The sequence below is a fragment of the Anas platyrhynchos genome, chromosome 9 (assembly GCF_047663525.1).
Source record: "Anas platyrhynchos isolate ZD024472 breed Pekin duck chromosome 9, IASCAAS_PekinDuck_T2T, whole genome shotgun sequence".
Taxonomy (NCBI): domain Eukaryota; kingdom Metazoa; phylum Chordata; class Aves; order Anseriformes; family Anatidae; genus Anas; species Anas platyrhynchos.
The window spans coordinates 16,769,357-16,788,231 of NC_092595.1; the positions used below are offsets into that span (position 1 = coordinate 16,769,357).

General features: G+C 54.4%; 3 protein-coding genes across 14 annotated transcripts; 2 read left to right on the plus strand and 1 right to left on the minus strand.

Moving 5' to 3' along the window:
* The first annotated feature begins 287 nt into the window (after positions 1-287).
* SLC35G2 (solute carrier family 35 member G2) lies at positions 288-6,724 on the plus strand. 11 transcript variants are annotated; one of them, XM_038183788.2, is made up of 4 exons: positions 288-439; positions 603-1,861; positions 3,608-3,703; positions 4,908-6,724. In XM_038183788.2, the coding sequence occupies exon 4, from the start codon at positions 4,930-4,932 to the stop codon at positions 6,163-6,165; it is 1,236 nt and encodes a 411-aa protein (XP_038039716.1). In that variant the 5' UTR covers positions 288-439; positions 603-1,861; positions 3,608-3,703; positions 4,908-4,929; the 3' UTR covers positions 6,166-6,724. The 11 variants fall into 11 exon arrangements, with proteins under 11 accessions (XP_038039716.1, XP_038039718.1, XP_027320192.1 ...); XM_038183790.2 differs by having other exon boundaries at positions 1,218-1,861; XM_027464391.3 differs by having other exon boundaries at positions 1,811-1,861; positions 3,630-3,703.
* A 2,410-nt stretch (positions 6,725-9,134) lies between these two features.
* Positions 9,135-14,344, minus strand: SCLY (selenocysteine lyase). The gene is made up of 13 exons (XM_038183542.2): positions 14,230-14,344; positions 13,780-13,941; positions 13,597-13,697; positions 13,359-13,506; positions 12,856-12,983; positions 12,562-12,726; positions 12,153-12,259; positions 12,008-12,044; positions 11,558-11,641; positions 11,324-11,426; positions 11,091-11,166; positions 10,294-10,481; positions 9,135-9,397 (listed from the first exon to the last, which is right to left on the minus strand). Exons 2-12 carry the CDS (start codon positions 13,928-13,930, stop codon positions 10,322-10,324), a joined length of 1,260 nt encoding a protein of 419 aa, XP_038039470.2. The 5' UTR covers positions 13,931-13,941; positions 14,230-14,344; the 3' UTR covers positions 9,135-9,397; positions 10,294-10,321.
* LOC101804575 (uncharacterized) lies at positions 14,305-18,523 on the plus strand. 2 transcript variants are annotated; one of them, XM_027464097.3, is made up of 2 exons: positions 14,305-14,464; positions 14,924-18,523. In XM_027464097.3, exon 2 carries the CDS (start codon positions 14,957-14,959, stop codon positions 15,821-15,823), a length of 867 nt encoding a protein of 288 aa, XP_027319898.1. In that variant the 5' UTR covers positions 14,305-14,464; positions 14,924-14,956; the 3' UTR covers positions 15,824-18,523. The 2 variants fall into 2 exon arrangements, with proteins under 2 accessions (XP_027319898.1, XP_027319899.1); XM_027464098.3 differs by lacking the exon at positions 14,305-14,464 and adding an exon at positions 14,484-14,798.
* Positions 18,524-18,875: the final 352 nt, after the last annotated feature.

Here is an 18,875-nt window from a genome sequence, read left to right on the forward strand (position 1 = left end):
GTTGGGCGCTGCGGGCTCGGTCCGCGCCCCGTGCGCGGTGCTCGCCGCCGTGCATAAGCACCACAGGCTCCCCGCAGTGCCCCTGTCACACACAGCCCGCTCGCCACTCCGTCCCGCTGCACACAACCGCGCTCCCTCACCCCGCCTGGCGCCGCCGGGCCGCGGCCGCAGCCGTGCGGGTGCTGTGCCCCCGTCACGCCGCTCGGCGGTGCCGCAGGCATGGCCCCGGCCCTGCCTCACGGCGCCTCGGCCTCCCGCTGTCCCTGAGGGCGCCCGGCAGGGCCGTCGGGAGGCGGCAGCGGGCTGAGGGCGGCTCGGGGCCACGGGGCCGGGCGGTGCCGCTGCTCCCGGGGAGGAACGGGAAGGAGCCAGCTCGGGAGGACGCCGGCGGGCGGTGGGCAGGAGGGAAGCGTTGCGGAGGAGGCGCGAGGTGAGGCAGGTAACGGAGCCGCCGGGGTGACGGGGGCGTCCTGCGGGGCGCTGACGGGGGCGGCTGCCAGCCCCTGACAGGCACCGCCTGCGGCCCGCCGACAGTCGCGACGATCGCGGTCTGAGTCTGTCAGAATTCAGTTCTGTTTTGTTTTGTTTTGTTTTTCCCCCAGAAGCGGCAGAGGAACAACCTGCCGGGCCCACACCTCAGGGCGTGGGGAGGGCTGGCTGCTTGTTCCTGACTCCGGGGGGCACGGCAATTGCCCTGCCTGCGAGCCCTTCGTGACGGCTTTGCAGGTGGCTGGCTGAATTTGGCCAGATCCAGCAGAACTCGAGACTGTTTTGCTGCGTTTATTGGAAAATATTGGTTATGACCACCAGACAGACCTCGAAGGCTTAATTCCTTCAGGCAGGGCAAGAAGCGAGCCCAGCCTCCCAGCCCTGGGCAGGGGAGCAGCGCACGGCCGTGTGGCTCTGCAGGTGCCCACCCCTGTGCAGGGCTTTGGGGGCTGCAGCAGGTTGCCTTTTTATTTAAAGAACTCGTGGAGTGTGTTGTATTAGTGATCTGTAGTGTTTACTGAATCCCTTGTGATCAGGTGTTCACCCATGGGAAACCAGTTCGCATTTTGACAGCCGGCAATGTCCAAGAGCTGCCAATTCAAATGGGCGCCTCAAGTTGTCGTTTGAATTAAGAGTGTTTGTTTTGTTATATGACATGAGAATTTGACATAGTACTTAATTGTTGGCACTCTATTAAATTGGATTTGAAATCAAATTGTTTTTTTCAGAGAACATACAAATAAACCATCTTAAGTTTCCAGATACAAAGGGAAACAAACAAACAAACCAAAAAGCCTTCCTGTGATCTCCACAAAAGGAATCAACAGAAGGAGAAGCAGCAAGTTTTCTGCACAGGCTGTGCTACCTTCCATTTGTTTTACGTTTGTGCTGAGGATTGACAAACATGGATTTGGGTTATGCACCAAACTGAAATTCTTGATGGTTAAGAGAAGCAAGATCATCAAAGAGTACGAACAAATGTCCTGTGTGAGAGATGACATGACACTTGTCATATATTGACTGCTTAGTGGACAAAATTAAATTTCGATTTAAGCACTCCTGCTATTTTTTGTTACTTCTCATTTCCTGCCTTTCTCATGCCTCATCTGTTTGCCTTTCGGGTCCCCAGACCTTCCAACTGTTAGTGTTCACGGTGCTGAAGAAAATACTGGGTCTGTATAGGACAGCCATTTTGAGTTATGTGCTCATGATCTATTGTTTTCCTCCAGAGAGATCCCTGAATACATTACACAGGTCCAGTACTAAATTTGCAAATGCATGTTGTCTCTTTTCTACTCCCTTTTTCATTATTTGTTGGAAGAAAATGTAATCTAACCTCAGGAGACAAGAAAGAAAGCATGATATGCTCATGGTAAGAAATCTTTTTTTATTTTTATTTTTTTATTTTTTCCTTTTTTTTTTTTTTCCATGAGCCAATAGTTGCAGCATGTACTCATCTGTTTCTTAATGAGATGACTGAGGTTGTACAGGCTGGATTCACTGCCGCTCTGATAATAATGCCAGTTGTGCACCATTTGTATTATTTTCCTCATGCTTTGTCCCTGATCCATACACTGTGGAGATCAAGAAGGTCTTAATTTTAAGATGTGGGGAGGAGGGCAAGGCAGAATTGTGAATTTAAAACACAATGGAAATGGTAGGTAGGAAAAGCTGTGATGTGAGGGGCACTGCCTTCCTGGCCTCATTCAGTTCATTTTGCATTTGCCTGTTAAAAGAATCTGAAATTAACAACTTGCCTTAAGGGAAAAAAAAAAAAAAAAAGTAGTAGATGTTAAGACTGGCTTACGTTACCGGCTTAAGTTTTTTTTTTGTTGTTGTTGTTTTTTTTTTATTTCTCTCCTTGGCATTTCAGCTGTTTCTTCTCAGGTTTCTTGCCGTATATACACTGTGTGTGAATGGAAACTCTGGAGCCCTCCAGCATTTAGTCGTACAGTTTATTTTGTCAGCTGAGCTGTGCTTAAATAGGGTTGGCAGCAGAAATGTAAACAGGAGTGCTTGCAGAAGGCTTCCTGAGTAGCCAGAGGTGTTTCTTGCCCTCAGACCCCTTTAACATGTACTGACCTCTGCTTTGGCGAGGTGTTGCAAGGCCAGGAGTGTAGCCTGCCAAAGCAAGAGTAAGGTGGTGCCCCAGGATACCTCGCTTACTTGTGCAAGTCCAGCCTGGCCCTGCCGCCTGCTCCAGCACTGGGACTGGGGCCTGCCCCTCTCCAGTTCCTCGCAGTCCCTACCAGATTCACTCACTCCACCTCTAAGAAGTAGGCGACAGCTTAGCTGGGATATAGCAAGGGGTTAATAACCCTCAGTCCCTGAGGAGAGAGGAAGCCTGTCCCATTCTTATGTAAATTATTTTCCTCAGCTAGGGGCAGGCAGTGCTTTGGCTGAGGCAGATTACGGCTGGAGAAAATGCCAAGGCCTGGCCCCGACAGAAGCGTTTCAGTGAAGAGCTCTGGCACCTGCTCTGACATTGCCTTTTGCTCTGTGGCTCCGCCCCTGAGTCTCCCTGAGGATGTGCTGCCGTGCATCCAGCCTGATTGTCCACAGCCCGATTGTTCGCTCCCTTGTAGCCCTGCACCTTCGGGGCCTGCCTTGTCTTGGTGCAGTTGCCCTGTGCACAGGGACTGCAGTGCTCTCCACACCTGTCCCCTGCAGGCACGAGAGACCAAACCGCCGTGACCAGCAGCGCTGGGCTGGACTGGTGGCTGGGTCAGGAGGATGGGTCCTCCAGGGCATCCTTGCCTCTGCAAAGGCAGTGAGGCAGGATGGTGGGCATGGGATGATCACATTTTCTTGCTATTAAACTGCAGGAGCCTCACACTCACAAACCACCATTCATTCTTTAGGTTAGTTCAGTCAGTAATTCTGAGAGATGGTTGGAGTGGCTTTAGCAAGGTCGCACAGACTGCTTGCTCTTTTCTTTCTTTTTATCTTTTCCGAAATGATGTACTGGGGTTGCCAGTTCCCCAGGAGCACAGCCTCTTAGGCATGGTAGCGTGTGTCTCAGATTTTCAACTTTGAACAACAATCAAAACATTTTGTGCCTACCTTGAGTATTACTTGCTGTGCTAAGGTCATTGTAACCCGTTCTGTTTGGTATCAGAGCATCTGCTGTTTCTGTTTAGACATCCGGACAAAGATGTAGATGACAGAAAGGTGTTTTCCCCTTCGGGCTTGGAATTGAACCTCTCAAGAGCAGGTAATTATATTTATTTGCTGGGACACAGTGGTGTTCGTAGAAGGCAGATTACATTTTCCTTGCTGCCGCTTCATTTGGAAGGGCTGGTGGTGGAGGGCACCATGCACAACCAAGTAATCTTGGTGGCATCCCTGTGCCTGTGATAAACCAATGCCGTGCTGTCATCCTGGGCCTGGGGACAGCGATGGCACACTCGGGGGAGAGCTGCAGGGGGTTCGGGCCACAGGGGGGCTCCCTGTGAGCCCCCTGCACGTGTCTGCAACAGCAAAGCCAAAGAAGTGCTTGTGCTGATGACCAGGTGCCATGAAGGGACTGTTTGCTCGCCTCAGGAGGCTGATGCCACCACGGTGACACAAGCGGCGCTGTGTGCATTGCTGTGTGTCACAGGGTGCACCAACAGAGGCACTGAGGGGAGAGCTCACGCTGCTGTGTGGTGTGAAGTGGACCTTCAGCAGGAGGTGGAGGGGCGGTCTTGCTGCGGGGGTGTCTGTAAACCCACCTGTCCCTTGGCAGCCAGCGGGAGGCCTGGTTAGTCATCTGGATCAGCCCTTCCAAATTTTCTCTATGTGAAATAAATAACTAAATATTGATTCAGACTTGCAAAACAAATCTGTTGCAAAATCAATCACTGGAAATAAGATGTGAAAAGAAGAAAGAGCTTGTAACACCGTGAAAGTATTGTTACAAAATTTGTTGTTTGTTCAGGTACTACGCTGACATTCTCAGGGATCCTCCCAGTTTCCCTGCAGTGTTCTCTGTCAGTTTACAAACAAGGATGCCGTCTCCTCCTGCCAAACTTCTTCCATAATCTTGTAACATTAGCAAGCAATTAACAATACATATAATTCATAATTACAGGGTATTTACCATGCAAAAAGCTTTAGCAAGAGAACTTCCTCATAGAATATGAATATACTAGAACATTATGCACCCTAACATAATGAGAATGTACGTTATTTTCAGAAATTAGTGACTAAAGTGAAGTTCTGTATTTGGCTTTTAAGGAGATCCAAATGGCCTGACTATCAAAGGTATTTAGCAGTAGCAGACTGGAAAATTAAAGCAAAACCAAAACCAATGTACTAGTACTTGGACTTGGTTCATAAAAATAGCTTGTAAACACTAGCAGCATTTGCATACTAATGAGTCTCTCCCTGTCCATTACCTAAAAAGATAACAGTGCATCCCCATTTTTTTCCTCAAGACTAGGACATTTCTTCGAGGAAATGGATACATCTTCCCCAAAATACCCAGTCAAAAAGCGAGTGAAAATTCATCCCAACACGGTAACGGTAAAATATACTTCTCATTATCCCCAGCCAGGAGAAGAGGGATATGAGGATGGTAATGAAGATACTGGTGTATTTATGGAGGATAACCCTAAAAAAAGACTATTGAGCGATGGGAAAAAGAGAGGAAGGACCTTTTTTGGTACGATAGACACCCAGCTCCAGCCAGCACAACTACCAAAAGCCAGTGAGATGGGGCATTTCCAGAACTTTCCCGAAGGAAATATACTGCAGTCAAGGAAAATGTGGATAGTCCTTTTTGGATCTGCCGTGGCTCATGGATGTGTGGCTCTAATTACGAGATTAATTTCCGATCGTTCCAAAGTGCCATCCCTAGAGCTGATTTTTATCCGCTCGGTCCTACAGGTGCTGTCCCTTACCGCTGTGTGTTATTACCATGAGCCGCCCTTTGGCCCCAAAGGGTACAGACTCCGGCTCTTCTTCTACGGGGTCTGCAACGTTATCTCTATTACCTGTGCTTACACTTCCTTCTCCATAGTTCCCCCCAGTAATGGGACCATCATGTGGAGGGCTACCACTACAGTGTTCAGTGCCATTTTGGCTTTTTTACTGGTAGATGAAGGAATGGCTTACGTAGACATAATTACTGTCGTCGGCAGCGTGTTTGGTGTCTGTCTTGTCATGATCCCCAACATCGTCAAGGAAGAAAACTCTTTGCTGAGCACCTGGAAGGAAGCTTTTGGCTACACCATGACCGTTATGGCGGGCTTGACCACTGCTCTCTCCATGATAGTCTACAGGTCAATCAAAGACAACATCAGCATGTGGACAGCACTGTTCACCTTCAGTTGGACGGGAACCGTGTGGGGAGCATCCACCATGTTCGTGCTTCAGGAGCCAATCGTCCCGCTGGATGGAGAAACCTGGAGCTATCTCCTTGCCATCTGCCTCTGCTCCACGGCAGCCTTCCTGGGCGTCTACTACGCCCTGAGCAAGTTCCATCCCGCTTTGGTCAGCACCGTACAGCACCTGGAGATAGTCATCGCCATGGTCCTGCAGCTCATCGTGCTGCGCATCTTCCCAGGTACTTACGATCTCATTGGGGGAGCAGTTATTTTGGTTAGTGTTTTTTTTCTCGCGTGTTATAAACTGTCCTGGAAGAATTTAGGAAGACAGGATTATCAGGAGATTGTGGATTCTTCCATTAAATGAAGCGCAGTTTTGTTGTCCAGTCCTGGTTGCGTGACCACATGAAAGTGACGTATTCCAACTCTGTTGTGTTCTCATGTACTGGTCAGCTCCACTCCTTACTGTTTAACTTCACAGCTGATGTAGCAACATAGGTAATTTCAGATTTCTGTGACAGGTGAACTTGTTCTAGTGTGTACAACCACTGACATTTTTATGTCGTATGAGAAAAGGATTTTTGTCTGCAGCACATAGGGTGCGTGAGTGGAAGTACAGATGGCCTGCCAAAGTGCAGGCCGAGCCGTAGGCATTTTCCTCCTCGCCTTCCTGGGATAAAGCAATACGGAGACAGAGGGATTCACTGGTGACTGCCAGTCCCGTGTGCTGGGGTAGTAGGAAATGAATGGTAAAAACATTAAAATGGTCAAGCAGAGCGTTTGTGTCCTCTGTAACACTCCTTCCACTTTGGCTGTAATGTTCTAAATGAAGAAATGGTAATGTTTCTGTGATGGGTACTTGTGTTTCCTGTGTGTGTATAAACAAAAGAATACATCAGTAAAGCATTTCGTGCTCTGTGGTTAAACTTCTCTCTCAGTTGACACAGGAAGCCCAGACTTCTAGGGTTTTCTTTCCCCCACCCCTTGCGTGGGGGAAAAAGCAGCCCCCAAAACTGGATCTCCACCTGTCCCCAGCTGTGAAAGAGGTCTCCAAGAACTGGAAGATCTCTGATAACAAAAAAGCTGCCCCTGGAGCAGCGCAATGTTCTTTCTTTGGAACCACTTCTCCCAAAAGATGTTTCAACTATTACACAAGGGGAAAAACAAGATTTGCATTTGAGACTGAGGTGCGAACAGTGGTGTTAACAAGGAACAGCCTGACCGGCATCTAGTGACTGTTCAGCCATTCCCAGGACAGTCAGCCCTAAATTAATTTCCCAGCCTAAGGAAACACCAAAGTCCTAGTCCTCTTCCACTGTTTTTTGAAGTCAGTGTGATTGGATCTTAACAATTCAGTTACAAAACCCATTCAACTCATCAATCTGATTTATGGTTCCAAATTTGCTTCCTGGTTGTGCTAGCGTATGGCTAGGAAACAGCAAGACCAGTGTCTAAGGACATGGCCACAGTTGTGCTTTCTGCCACTAACTGCGACGCAGCAGTTGCATGAATCCCCCTGCCTACCTTTCCTGCTCTGTTGAATATGAGCCAGCAGCGTGCTCAGGTGGCCAAGAAGGCCAACGGCATCCTGGCTTGTATCAGAAGCAGTGTGGCCAGCAGGGCTAGGGAGGTGATCGTCCCCCTGTACTCGGCTCTGGTGAGGCTGCACCTCGAGTACTGTGTTCAGTTTTGGGCCCCTCGCTACAAGAAGGACATCGAGGTGCTTGAGCGGGTCCAGAGAAAGGCCACGAAGCCAGTGAGGGGCCTGGAGAACAAGTCCTACGAGGAGCGGCTGAGGGAGCTGGGCTTGTTCAGCCTGGAGAAAAGGAGGCTCAGGGGTGACCTTATTGCTCTCTACAGGTACCTTAAAGGAGGCTGTAGAGAGGTGGGGGTTGGCCTGTTCTCCCACATGCCTGGTGACAGGACGAGGGGGAATGGGCTAAAGTTATGCCAGGGGAGTTTTAGGTTAGATGTTAGGAAGAATTTCTTTACTGAAAGGGTTGTTAGACACTGGAACAGGCTGCCCAGGGAGGTGGTGGAGTCATCATCCCTGGAGGTCTTTAAAAGACGTTTAGATGTAGAGCTTAGGGATGTGGTTTAGTGGGGACTGTTAGCGTTAGGTCAGAGGTTGGACTCGATGATCTTGAGGTCTTTTCCAACCTAGAAATTCTGTGATTCTGTGGTTCTGTTGTGAGCTTCACTAACAGCGTGAGGTTGGGCAGCAGCGCGTTGGCTCTCAGCTTCTCATCCTCCTGTGACACGACACAGCAGGAGGATCTGAGCACGCAACGGGTTTGTTCTGCACCCCCTGCCCACCAGGCACAGGAGGAGGCTGGGGCTTTCAGTGCTGCTTGCCGGGAATTGCTCTCTTAGGGTATTTGAGCTGGAAAACCACAGCAACGGTTGGAATAGATTAAATATGTGTCTCTGAACAGGGAGATAAGATATCAACAAGACTCCTTGTTGATAAGGGTTAACAGATATAACAGTTCATGATAACAGAGAGCATCACAAGCCCATTGATTCTGACCACCTGCAGAGTAGCAAAGATGACACCTCCCGCTGTTCTGTCAGCTGCAAACCCCAAGCCATTGCACTCAGTGGCCCAGGGGCTCCAGGCTCCCAAAACCACCGGAGAGGAAGGGGTGCAAGGCCCCCCCCCACCAGGAGGTGTCACCAGTCACCCATGCTGTTCCATGTGTGGAGGATATCTGGGAAGCACCTGCAGCAGGTGGCAGGCACGCTGTGACAAGTTCACATGCCCCCGAGCAGTGTGGCAGCAGGGGCACAAGTAAGGAGCCCCCTCTGTGCCCCCAACCCCAGACTCTGTGGCAGGGGCGCAGTGCTGAGCCTTGGACTGGCACCTGCACTGGGAGCCCAGCTGCAGCTTGGAGCTGAAGCATGGCCCTAAGAAGCATTTTGGCTGAGGATATCCTTGTAGTTGCCATCCAAAATGGGAAACTTGGGTGTTCAGAGCTCATCTGCCCATCAGGGCTGCAAGAGGGCACCACAGGACCGGCCCAGAAGGAAACCAGCAGTAGAGAAGGTGGCGGCTTTGTGCCTACCACACGTCCCAGGCAGTCCCAAGGCACCTCAGCCCTCTGGAAATGTGCTGCCCACAAAGAGCCCCGTGTGTCACCACTGCTGCTCTGGGCTTCCCAGCTCAAGCAGCAGGGAGTGAGCAGGGCCCCCCAGGCCTTGGGGCACTGCGGCAGCGCCTCCCCACTCAGCAGGCTGTGCCTCTGGTCTGAGCCACGAGCATTTACCGAGGGGAGAAAACATCCCTCTAAGGACCCCAGCCAGCCCTGCATCCCCCAAAACACCACAGAAAGTACATTTCACTTAGGAAAGAGCCACAGCAGTGGCAATTGCTTTTATTCCTATGAATACCAAGGGAGAACAGATTGCCCGAGATTGAGCAGCCCAGCTGCCGTGCTCCTCCTGTGTGCGGCACGCGTGTCCTCCTACAGCAGTGATCACAACAAGTGCCTTGGCACGCAGGGGTGACACGTTTCCTCCGGTGCTGGCACACATTTAGGGCAGGCACAACTGCTGTTTCCTTTTGGAGCACGTAGAGCTGGCACCAGGGGCTCTGCCCGCTGCAAGGAGGGGAGGAAAGGGGAGCAGGTAACGCAACGCTGTGCTGGGAAAGCCATGCCTGCCCCCTTCCCAGCCACAGCGTCCTTTGGGAGCTCAGGGCTCTGGCAGCAGCAGCGCAATTCCCAGCCCGGCCTCTTGCTGCACTGCTGCCAAGTCCCCGTGTTGCCCGGGGCCAGATGGCCTTTCTTCCTCTGAGCCATAAGGCAGCGGGCTGCCTTCCTTTGGGGAAAACAGCCAGGGCAGGAGGCTCCAACCCCTGCAGCTTCCATGCCTGTTATGCTCTGGAGGGAGCTAAGCTTGGAGCACCTTTTGAGCACGTGTCAATGTGTTGGCAAGCCAGGAGTTCTGGACAGCAAGGTGCTCTGAGCACACCACGCAGCGGGGAGTCCCGAGCAGGCCCCTGGTGAGCTGCCCCAGCCCCAAAGCAGCAGAGCCCCCTCCCCAGCACAGCCCCCAGCATCTGAGCAAGCTTCTCTGCTTGAGGGGCATGCACTGTGGGGACAAACCAGCACCGCCACGATCTCTGCGAGCAGGAGCTGACAGACAGCTAAAGCAGGACTAGGAGCACGTCGCTGATGAAGCAGGAATCTCGCTTCCCCCTCCAGCCAACTGCTTCCCTCACATCAATTCCAAACTGCAGGCTGGCTCAGTTTGGCTGGGGCGTTGGGCAGAAAGCTATTCCTGTCAGAGCTGGAGTCCAAACTGACTCAGCCTGCAGCCACAGGACAGGAAGGGCACATCCTGTGGGCAGGGGCTTGCTGCCAGCTTATCACCATCCCGCCCCTGCACAGCCACCACAAAAGGGGTGGCCACCTCAACCATGCAGCTCCTGCTCCCTGCCCTGCCTGCAGCCAGCTCCCAGGGACAAAGCAGAGCAAAATCCCACCCCGAGAACCTGGGGGGCAGCTGGGCAGTCCTGGGGGCTACGAGGCTCCGTCCTCGCCCAGCTGTGCCACAGCCTGCACGAGGTCCTGCACAACCAGGTCCACATCGGCACGGGTGGTGTCCCGCCCCACGCTCAGCCGCAGGGCGTTCTGCGCCACCTCGTAGGGGATCCCACAGCTGAGCAGGATCGACGAGGGCCTGAAACACAGGCAGGGGGGAGAGGGTTTAACTGGGAGGCCAAAGAAGTGCACACATCGCTTGAGAGATTCACAGAGCCGTAGAAAGGAGCATGTCTGGACAGATGCACTCGAGGCAAAACAGTGAAGTGCCCTGCTTACCTCCCAAAGGCACCTGCTCGCACCCAGCTCGTTGCCCTGGGGCAGATCTGGCTCTTCCCCTCTGAGAACCTCCCCAGTACTTCCAGGGACTGCAAGCTCTACGTGTCACCGCTCTAAACCAGCCCCAAAGCACCTGCTGTCCCACACACACCCAAAGGAGCCCTCTGGAGACCCTACATAGGCTTGGCTGGGCAAGCCAGGCACACAGACACAGGCAGACTGCCGGCAGTGCCACACGCTGAGGAGTGCTTCCAGGCTCAGCTGGATCACCACAGCCCAGGGGAACAAAGTCCCTCCCGCAGCAGCCACGTGTTCCAGCCGTGTTTTATGCAACAACCTCCTGTGCTGCTCTCAGCAAAGCTCTGCACTCGCTTTGCTCCAGGCAGTGCTGCCCACAGCCACCCCCTGGCCCCTCTCCCTGCCTCCCTCTCTCCTGGGAGGAGAGGCACTGGCCCAGCTGGCTGCTTACCGATCCCCTTTCTCGGAGTGGCAGGCAGCCCCAACGCTGGCGAGGAGGGTCTTGCAGTGAGCCAGCACCCTGCGCCCTGCAGCACACACACGCGGGTCTCCCCGTGCCCAGGCTCCTTCTGAGGGCCGCTGCCCGCCTCATCTCCGTGCCCAAGCCGTGGCCGAGCTCCCACGTGCCTCAGGCCCGCAGCACCCCACGGGAAGCGTGCGCAGGGGAGGTGGGAGCAGAGCTACCTTGAAGGCCTGGGCCCAGAATGGAGAAGTTGCAGGTGTTGCAGAGTCGCTTGGAGCCCGTGAACTTGCTGTTGAAGTGGAGCCTCTGCTTCCCAAAGGATGCCTGGAAGGACCAGAGGGCTGCAGACAGCTCTGGGAAGCGAGCAGCTCTGTCCCAGCGTGTCCTCAAGGCCCCGCACCCTGCAGGACAAGTCCCCGGAAGGGGAGAGATGGACAGGAACTGGATCCGCTCACCTCCAGCCTGGCCTCCAGGTAGTCCCGAACATCCCGCATGTGGGCCTCGTAGGCCTCCCAGTTCCTGCTCACGAGCTCTGCAGCCTGAGGAGACCCAGAGAGGTTCCCTCAGCAATCCCCAGACACCTCCCTCCACATCCAGCCTCCCAGCGTCAGTGCAGCCCAGCAGCTGCCCCCACCAGGTCCCATCCCGACAGCTTGCAGAGCGGTGCCAGCTGTGCCTGCCCTGCTGCCAGGCAGACTGCGGGGCAAAACCTGCAGCCGACACTTGGAAGCAGCTCCTTGGACTGGCACCAGAAGTCCTATCTCCTTCCCCTGCAGTTCACCTGCCCTCCCGCACCCAGAGCTTGTCACTTCTAGAGGTGTAGTAGTGCAGCAGGATGCGTCCATGCTGGCTCTGCCAGGCAGCAGCCCTGAGAAGCCTTTCCTCCACCACCATCACCCACTCACCTTGCCAAGGCCAGCGATCATTGGGGTGTTCTCAGTGCTGGAAGGGAAGCATTTTGCTGGACTAGAAGTCTGTTCTCTAGCCTCAGGGCACAGCCCCTCCCCGCCTGTGACCCCTGGCTGTTCAGCCACTGACCGGGCACCTTACCCTGGCCGGAAACTCCTCTCCTGTCCCCCTCCGAAGAGCATGGGGTGCAGCGGGGTGGTGGTGCCAGGGCCACGCACGTACAGCGCGCCGATCCGCGGGCCGTAGAACTGCAGGGAGGAAGAGAGCTGCACCAGCCACGTGGGCACAGCGCCAGGTGCCCCGTGATGGGCACCCTGCCCGACCCCAGAGCTGTCCCCAAGCCTCAGCCACCTCCTGCAGCCTCTCCAAACAAAGCCCCTGACTGGCAGAAGCTGTCCCCCAGCTCTCACCTGGGGGACTCGCACCCCCGCAGTGATCTCCCAAAAGCCCATTACAGCTGCCCAGCTCTGGCCATGCTGTGGGAGCCACCCAAGGTCCCCCCAGCAGGAATATCTGTGAAGGCGACTGGGCCACGCAAGCAGTGCTGTACCTTGTGCCCCACGATGGTGAGGTAGTCCACCCCCAGCTCCTGCACGTCCACACGCCCCTTGCCAATCATCTGTGCCGCATCCGTGTGCACCAGGATCCTGGGCAGCCCCTCAGCCACCCTCTTCTGGTTGAGGACGTGGATGTGCTGGCTCAGCTTTGAGACCGGCTGGCAGGAAGGAGAAAGGTCTGTATCACAGGGACCGTCTGCTCCCCCTTATCAAGGACCTTTCTGTGACCATGTCTCTTGGACACCTTCCTGGCCGCATCCCGTGCCGCTTGCTGCCCACAGACTCACCATGATGACCCCTGTCTCGTTATTGGCCAGCATGATGGAAACCAAGCAGGTGGTCGGCCGCACCGCAGCGAGGACGTCATCCACCTCGGCCTGCCCACTTCGTGGGGACACAGGCACAAAGGTGGCTTCTGCAAGTCAAGAAACAAGCCCTCAGGTTTGCTGGACAGCGCAGCAGCGTCCAGGGCTGTCCAAACACTACTGAAAGGGCAGGAGGGCTACGTGGGCAGCTGGCATACAACCAGAGGGTACCAGCATCAGATGCCAACCAGGTGAAACATACAGCTGGTGGGAACATGGGCACATCTCAGGAATCAGTGCCATTTGAGGGGGAAAAAGAGGAACATCACAGAGCAAGCAGGTCCCTGTCTTTGTCTGCTTTTCACCTTTAGCATAGCAAAACTGCCAGTAGGGCAAATCCCCTGCTTTCCATACTGCAAACCTGAGCCTGGGGCCAAATGTGCACAACCTGCCTCTCGCTGTCCCTGTACCAGCACCCAGCTCACCTGCCAGGCTCTCCTTCACCAGATGCTCCAGCGGCAGACGGATGGAGTCATGCTCCACACTTGATGTCACGATGTGCGGCGTGGCCCCGTCCTGCCCCTTGCTTTCTTGGAAGTGCCTGAGAGCAGTATGGATCACCATGTTGTTAGCCTGGGGAGAGGAACACAGAGAGAACAATGAACGCCTGGAGAAAGCACAGCGCCGTTCCTCCCCACCCTCCTCACACAGCAGCACCCTCACCTCCGTGCCCCCTGAGGTGAAGATGACATCCTCCGGCCGGCCTCCCACCATCCTCGCCAGGCTCTCCCGGGCGCCAGCGATGAGCTCCTTGGCCTTCCTACCTGCAGGGCCAGGCCCAGCCGCTCCGTCACTGCTGTCACTGCTCCCACAGCCCCCACACCCAGCCCCTGCCCCAGGCCTTACCTGCGGGGTGGGTGCTGCTGGGGTTCCCCCAGGCCTGGCAGGCAGCGTCCCCCAGCGCCTGGGCCACCTCGGGGGCCAGCGGGGTGGTGGCGTTGTAGTCCAGGTACACGCTGCTGGGCGCGGGGCCCGGCGGCTCCGTCCCGGCACCCATCGCTCCCGGTGCTGTGGGGACGAGGGCGCAGCTGTGGGGGCCCCGCGCTGGGTGCGGCGCCTCAGGGCTCCTCTCAGGGCTCCCCTCAGGGCTCCCCTCAGGGCCTCGCCCACAGTAATGGCGCCCGCCCCCATTGGCCGCCCGCAGCCGCCACCCGCGCGGCGACCAATCAGCTCCCGCCCTCCTTCCCGCCCCGCATCCCCCCCTCCCCATTGGTCCCCGGCAGGCGGCCCCCGCCTTCCCCCCCCCCCCCATCCCCTTCCCCCCCTCCCGCGGGGCGCCGCGAGGCGCGCGCTCACAGTCACGCGCCGCTCCCTCCCCGCCTCCCCGCGCCGGCCAATCCCGAGGCGGGCGGAACAGGCGGGGGGCGCTGCGCACTTCCGGCGCGTGCCCGCTGGGGCCGGGCGGGGCGGGGCGGAGAAGGGGCGGGAGCGGCTCGCGGCGCTGCCCCTCTCCAAGATGGCGGCGGCGACCTCGGCCCGTTCCCCCCGCGCCCTCCTGCGCAAGCTCGGCAGAGCCCCCTCCAAGATGGCGGTGAGCCCCGGGGAGGGAGGGGCCGCGCCGGGCCGGGGGCAGGCCGGGGCCCGGCTCCCTCAGCCCCCTCAGCGGGCCACGGCCGGGCCCCGGCCCCGCTCCCGCAGCGCCGTGACTCAGCGCCCGGGGCCGGGCCGCGGGGGGCGAGGCGGTGGCGGCGGGGCCGGGCCGGGCCGGGCCTCCCCCGGAGCCCCCTCAGCGCCCCGGGCCCCGAGCAGCGCCCGGCGGGGCCTGGGGCCGGGCCCTGCGTGTGCCCCGAGCGGAGCCCGGCGCCCGGCGACTCGCAGCGATCCCGCGGGGCGCCGCTGGCCGCGGGTGGCGGGACCGGCCGCGGGTAGGCCCCGCAGCGCCTTGGGAAGGCCCCGGCCCGGCGGTGCTGAGCGGGGTTTGCCCTCCGCTCGCTGGCGGTGTGGGAGAAGATGCCCCCGTTCACGCAGCGCCTCTCAAATTGTCTTTCAGGTTATGTCGTAACCGCGGGATAAGCGAGCAGTGATGGAAGCACTGGACAGCGAGGTGAAAGCACGGAAGACTCTGGGAGCTGTTGAGTACGTGGAGTCTTCAGGCTTCACGCAGGGAATACTGCCGACCAAGAAGGATGTGGTGCAGAACATGCTGTACTTGCTGCAGCCCAAAAGAGCGGGCCAGGCCCAGCGCTCCAAGGAGGATGCAGCCTACTTGCTTGCTGAGCACCTGCAAGAGCACTGGTTGGTTTGCAACTTGCACACCATCGGCACACAAAATATAAAGAAACTTATCCTCAAAATGTACGAGGAGTTTACCCGATTGTATCAGACCCGAAAGCAGAGACAGAACCAGGCTTTTACGGAGAGAGCAGACAAATTCAACGAGAGTTCGGAGAAGCTCTTTGACATATTTTGTACAGACGCGCAGTTGAGAAATAAATTGGAGGAATACAGTGGAATAAAAATGACTGGCATCGAATGGAAATTTCTTGAAGATCAAAGAAGCGAAAGGAAAATGTACTATGAAGACTTCACGGACAAGCAGGAACTGAAGATGATGGAAAGAAGGCAGAAGATACAGTGTCTGGAGCACTTCAGGAAGCTTGCCAGGGAGGAGAAGGAAGGAAACAAATCGAAGGAAATGACGTATAAAAGCGATGAGCAATCGGATGAAGGCAGGAGTGTGGATGAATCCTATCTCGCTGAGGAAGAGAACGGAGGGGCTCCTGCCTTCTCGCTGAGGGGCAGAAGGAAGCGCCGCTGCACTGCCTGGTCCACCGGTGCCGCGACTCCTGCCAGCGATGCCATGCCCCTGGAGTGCCAGCATATACGGATGAGCATCAGGAGAGTTAGGCCTGGGTTCTACGAGACTGTGGACAAGGTCGAAAACTGCTAGTGTATGCTGTGGTCAGCAAGCAGAGCTGCTGGAGTACAAGGTGGCAGTACACACGTTAGGCAAGTTTGAAATCCCACAATCAATTGGAAGTGAGTGTCGCAGATCCCCAGCCAGAGCTCAGGAACATCCTGCCTCCGGGGAAGGGTGCTGGGACGACAACAACAGTGACACAAGGACTAAACCACGTGGACTTGGAAGGATAAGTAGTCGGCGACTAATGACACGAAGACTCAAACGGAGCGGATGATGTAAGGTTATGTAGTGCATGAGCCTCTTCTTCCAAGGTCCTGTCTACGTCGGTGGGTTTTTGGAAGTCTCTCACCATTTCTGAGCCAGTGGTGGCCTAACAGGACTGATTTACTGCAGGGAAATAACTCGGACTTGTTGCTAATAGAAAATGAATGTGCTGAAGAGACCTCGCTCCTCCCATTTCCCGTGGGAGGGAGAGGTCTTCAGCCCTTTTCAGCAGAATTTGGCGTTTCTGTGAGGAAGGAAGCTGGTTTTCATGTTGTGTTACCCAGTCCTAGAGAGGCGTCTTGTCATGTTGTGGAGGGATTGCTCTGCTGCTTGGGGAGGGAGGGAGAGAGGGATCGGGAGGCATTTGAGTGCTTTGGCTGTAAAAGCAGCGGTGGTTCTGGATACTTTATTCTGGACTCTATTTTAACTATGTTTCCTTGATCAGGGTAGACCTTCCTCTAATTGGATGAGTTAATACAAAGTCCCTAATCTAGGATCAGAGGTGTGAATCCTAAACGAACTGGTGTAGTCTTATCTTCCCAGGGAGGGGGAGTGGTCTGAAGATAGAGGGAAGGATGCAAACTGCATCGTTCAACTTAAAATGGGAAGTTTTAGAAACCATTGCACTGTCCTGTCGTCTTAGGATGTAGGGAAGAAAAAACCTTCCCCGTGTGTAGCTGTGGTATTTGCAGCAAAAGGCACCGAAGTCTGGGCTTGCTTTTCTTCCCCCTGTAGGTACGTGCAGACCAGTGGGGTGGAAGTGATAGTTTTCCACCAAGAGTTTGCTTGAAAAAGGTGTCATCCTCTTGCCCACATATATCCTCAGCAGTGATGTGTCTGTGATTTTAGATACATGCAGTACAAGGGTATCTGCCCTTCTCAGTTAGGGTTGCTTTACTGGTTTTTAAAGATGAGAGAGTTGAACTTTGTACAGAACCCAGCGCTGGGGATCTCTCTGGTGAGATTCCCAGAGCTTGCCAGATGACATTTAACAGCACAAAGTGAAGTCTCGGTTTGTCCACAGAAATACTCTGGTAGAAAGAGCTCAAACTTGCCTGGTTTTCAGATTTACCTTTCAGTGTGAACGTTGATTTCCCCACTCCAGTATCTCAGCTTTTCCCCGTTTCTTTCCTAGATGTCCTGCATATCATTTTACTGACATTAACTCGTGCAGTTTCATTCTTTAGCTTTTGCTTCCTTTAACAATAAATGCATGTACAAATAATTTTGACAGCTCCTGTTACTTTGATGAATCAGTTCTTGGACTGCTTTGAAGTCCTATGCCAAAGGAGGAATGAAACGCCAGGTAGCTGCTGTTCCAAGTCAGATGCAGCGGAGCCAGGCAAAGCCCAGCAGCAGCAGCAGCCCTGGCCCTGCTGCGTAGTCAGGCTGCAGCGTGTATCTGCTCTGTCCCTCTGCCTAGGGATGGATTTGTCCAGCTCTGAGTGATAAGTCGGCTTCCCAGTGAACTCGCTCTTTATTAATTGCCAGGATCTTTACCCTGTGTCTCTGAGAAGTTCCTCTTGGTAAGGGGCTGCAGAATATCCAGTGAGCGCAGTGCATTCCGCGTCACTGCTGGTGTCGTTACGGGTTTCATTGCACGAACCCGCGTTCTGCAACACCCTTCAGCCTCCTCTGCTTGAGAGATCGCAGCCCTCTCTCTCCTCCTCTCTCTGACGTGTTTCACTGGCTTCCCCATGCAAATGATGTCACGTTTAAACTATTTGCCTTCCAGCCCTGAGGTGCTGGACTCTAGCCTCTCACTGGGCTTTTACACCAGCAGCTCTGTTTCAGCAGGGAATATAGCCAAGCTCGGACCTCGCAGAAATAGATGTTTTTGTAATAACTGCTGTAAAACTCCCTTTGTATTAAAAATATAGATGAAGTATAAGTGCTAGCATGTAAAGTAAATCCGACAGGGTTGAATTGAGTATGGAACACAGCTGTATAGCGCTTCAGGATTTTCAGGGATTCAGGGAATTTAAGGTTGTCGAATCTGACTTCCTGTATACCACAGGGAATTACATTTCATTCAGAAGCCCCATACTCAGCCTACTGGTTTCAGTTTAACTGATGTGTCTTGCAGAAAGTTGAGCTGAAGACGTCAGAAGCCTGCTGTCTTCCTCAGTTACATACTTAATCGTTTGCTGTTTAATAATTATGACCATCTTCTAGGCTGTGATTCTTTTCATGACATTGTGTACAGGCTGAGCAGTGTTTATTGCATTTAAATCATATTTGTTTTTTAACTGGGTTTGACTGTGGATAGAGCCAAAGCCTGGCTCTGTTTCTGCTGCAACAGGGGGGAGATTTCTATAATGATGTATTCTGATTACTCTTCTTTGGGACCATGGTGCCTTTTTAATCAGGACAGTAAATCTTGTCCCAGATTCTGTACTTTTGTACGTTAACAGTTGTTGACTTTCCTTTTTTGGTGTGTCCCAAATAAATTAATATAACATACCTCTGGGCTTTTGTTTCTTCTTTCTAAAGGAGGAGGAAAGAGGAAACTGAAGCTAAAATTAATCTTCTCTACCACAGCTCTCCCTACCAGGCTCTTGCAGGAGCAGCCACAAAGCATGTGGGTGGATCCGCTTTCATCTGGACTGTGCGGGGCGGCAGTAGGAAAGCTTCTAGAGAGAGGAGGAGGAGAACCCGAGCCCCACGTGGAGCCTTTTTACAACAAATGCTGGAGCCTGGAGCCGCTGAAGGTAAGGGGAGGGGGCTGAGACTCATGTGCCTGGTGGTGGCATTTCACTCGGACTGGCTGTGGGCTGCAGGCAGTGTTGGAGACGCTCTCCTTCCCGGCAGTGGT

Coding starts and splice junctions, on each gene's coding strand:
- SLC35G2 (XM_038183788.2), top strand. CDS start 4,930: ATGGATACATCTTCCCCAAAATACCCAGTCAAAAAGCGAGTGAAAATT.
- SCLY (XM_038183542.2), bottom strand. CDS start 13,930: ATGGGTGCCGGGACGGAGCCGCCGGGCCCCGCGCCCAGCAGCGTGTAC. Junction 12,984..13,358: donor GGTGAAGGAGAGCCTGGCAG/GTGAGCTGGGTG, acceptor CTTGACTTGCAG/AAGCCACCTTTGTGCCTGTG. Junction 11,427..11,557: donor ACCTGGAGGCCAGGCTGGAG/GTGAGCGGATCC, acceptor TGGTCCTTCCAG/GCATCCTTTGGGAAGCAGAG.
- LOC101804575 (XM_027464097.3), top strand. CDS start 14,957: ATGGAAGCACTGGACAGCGAGGTGAAAGCACGGAAGACTCTGGGAGCT.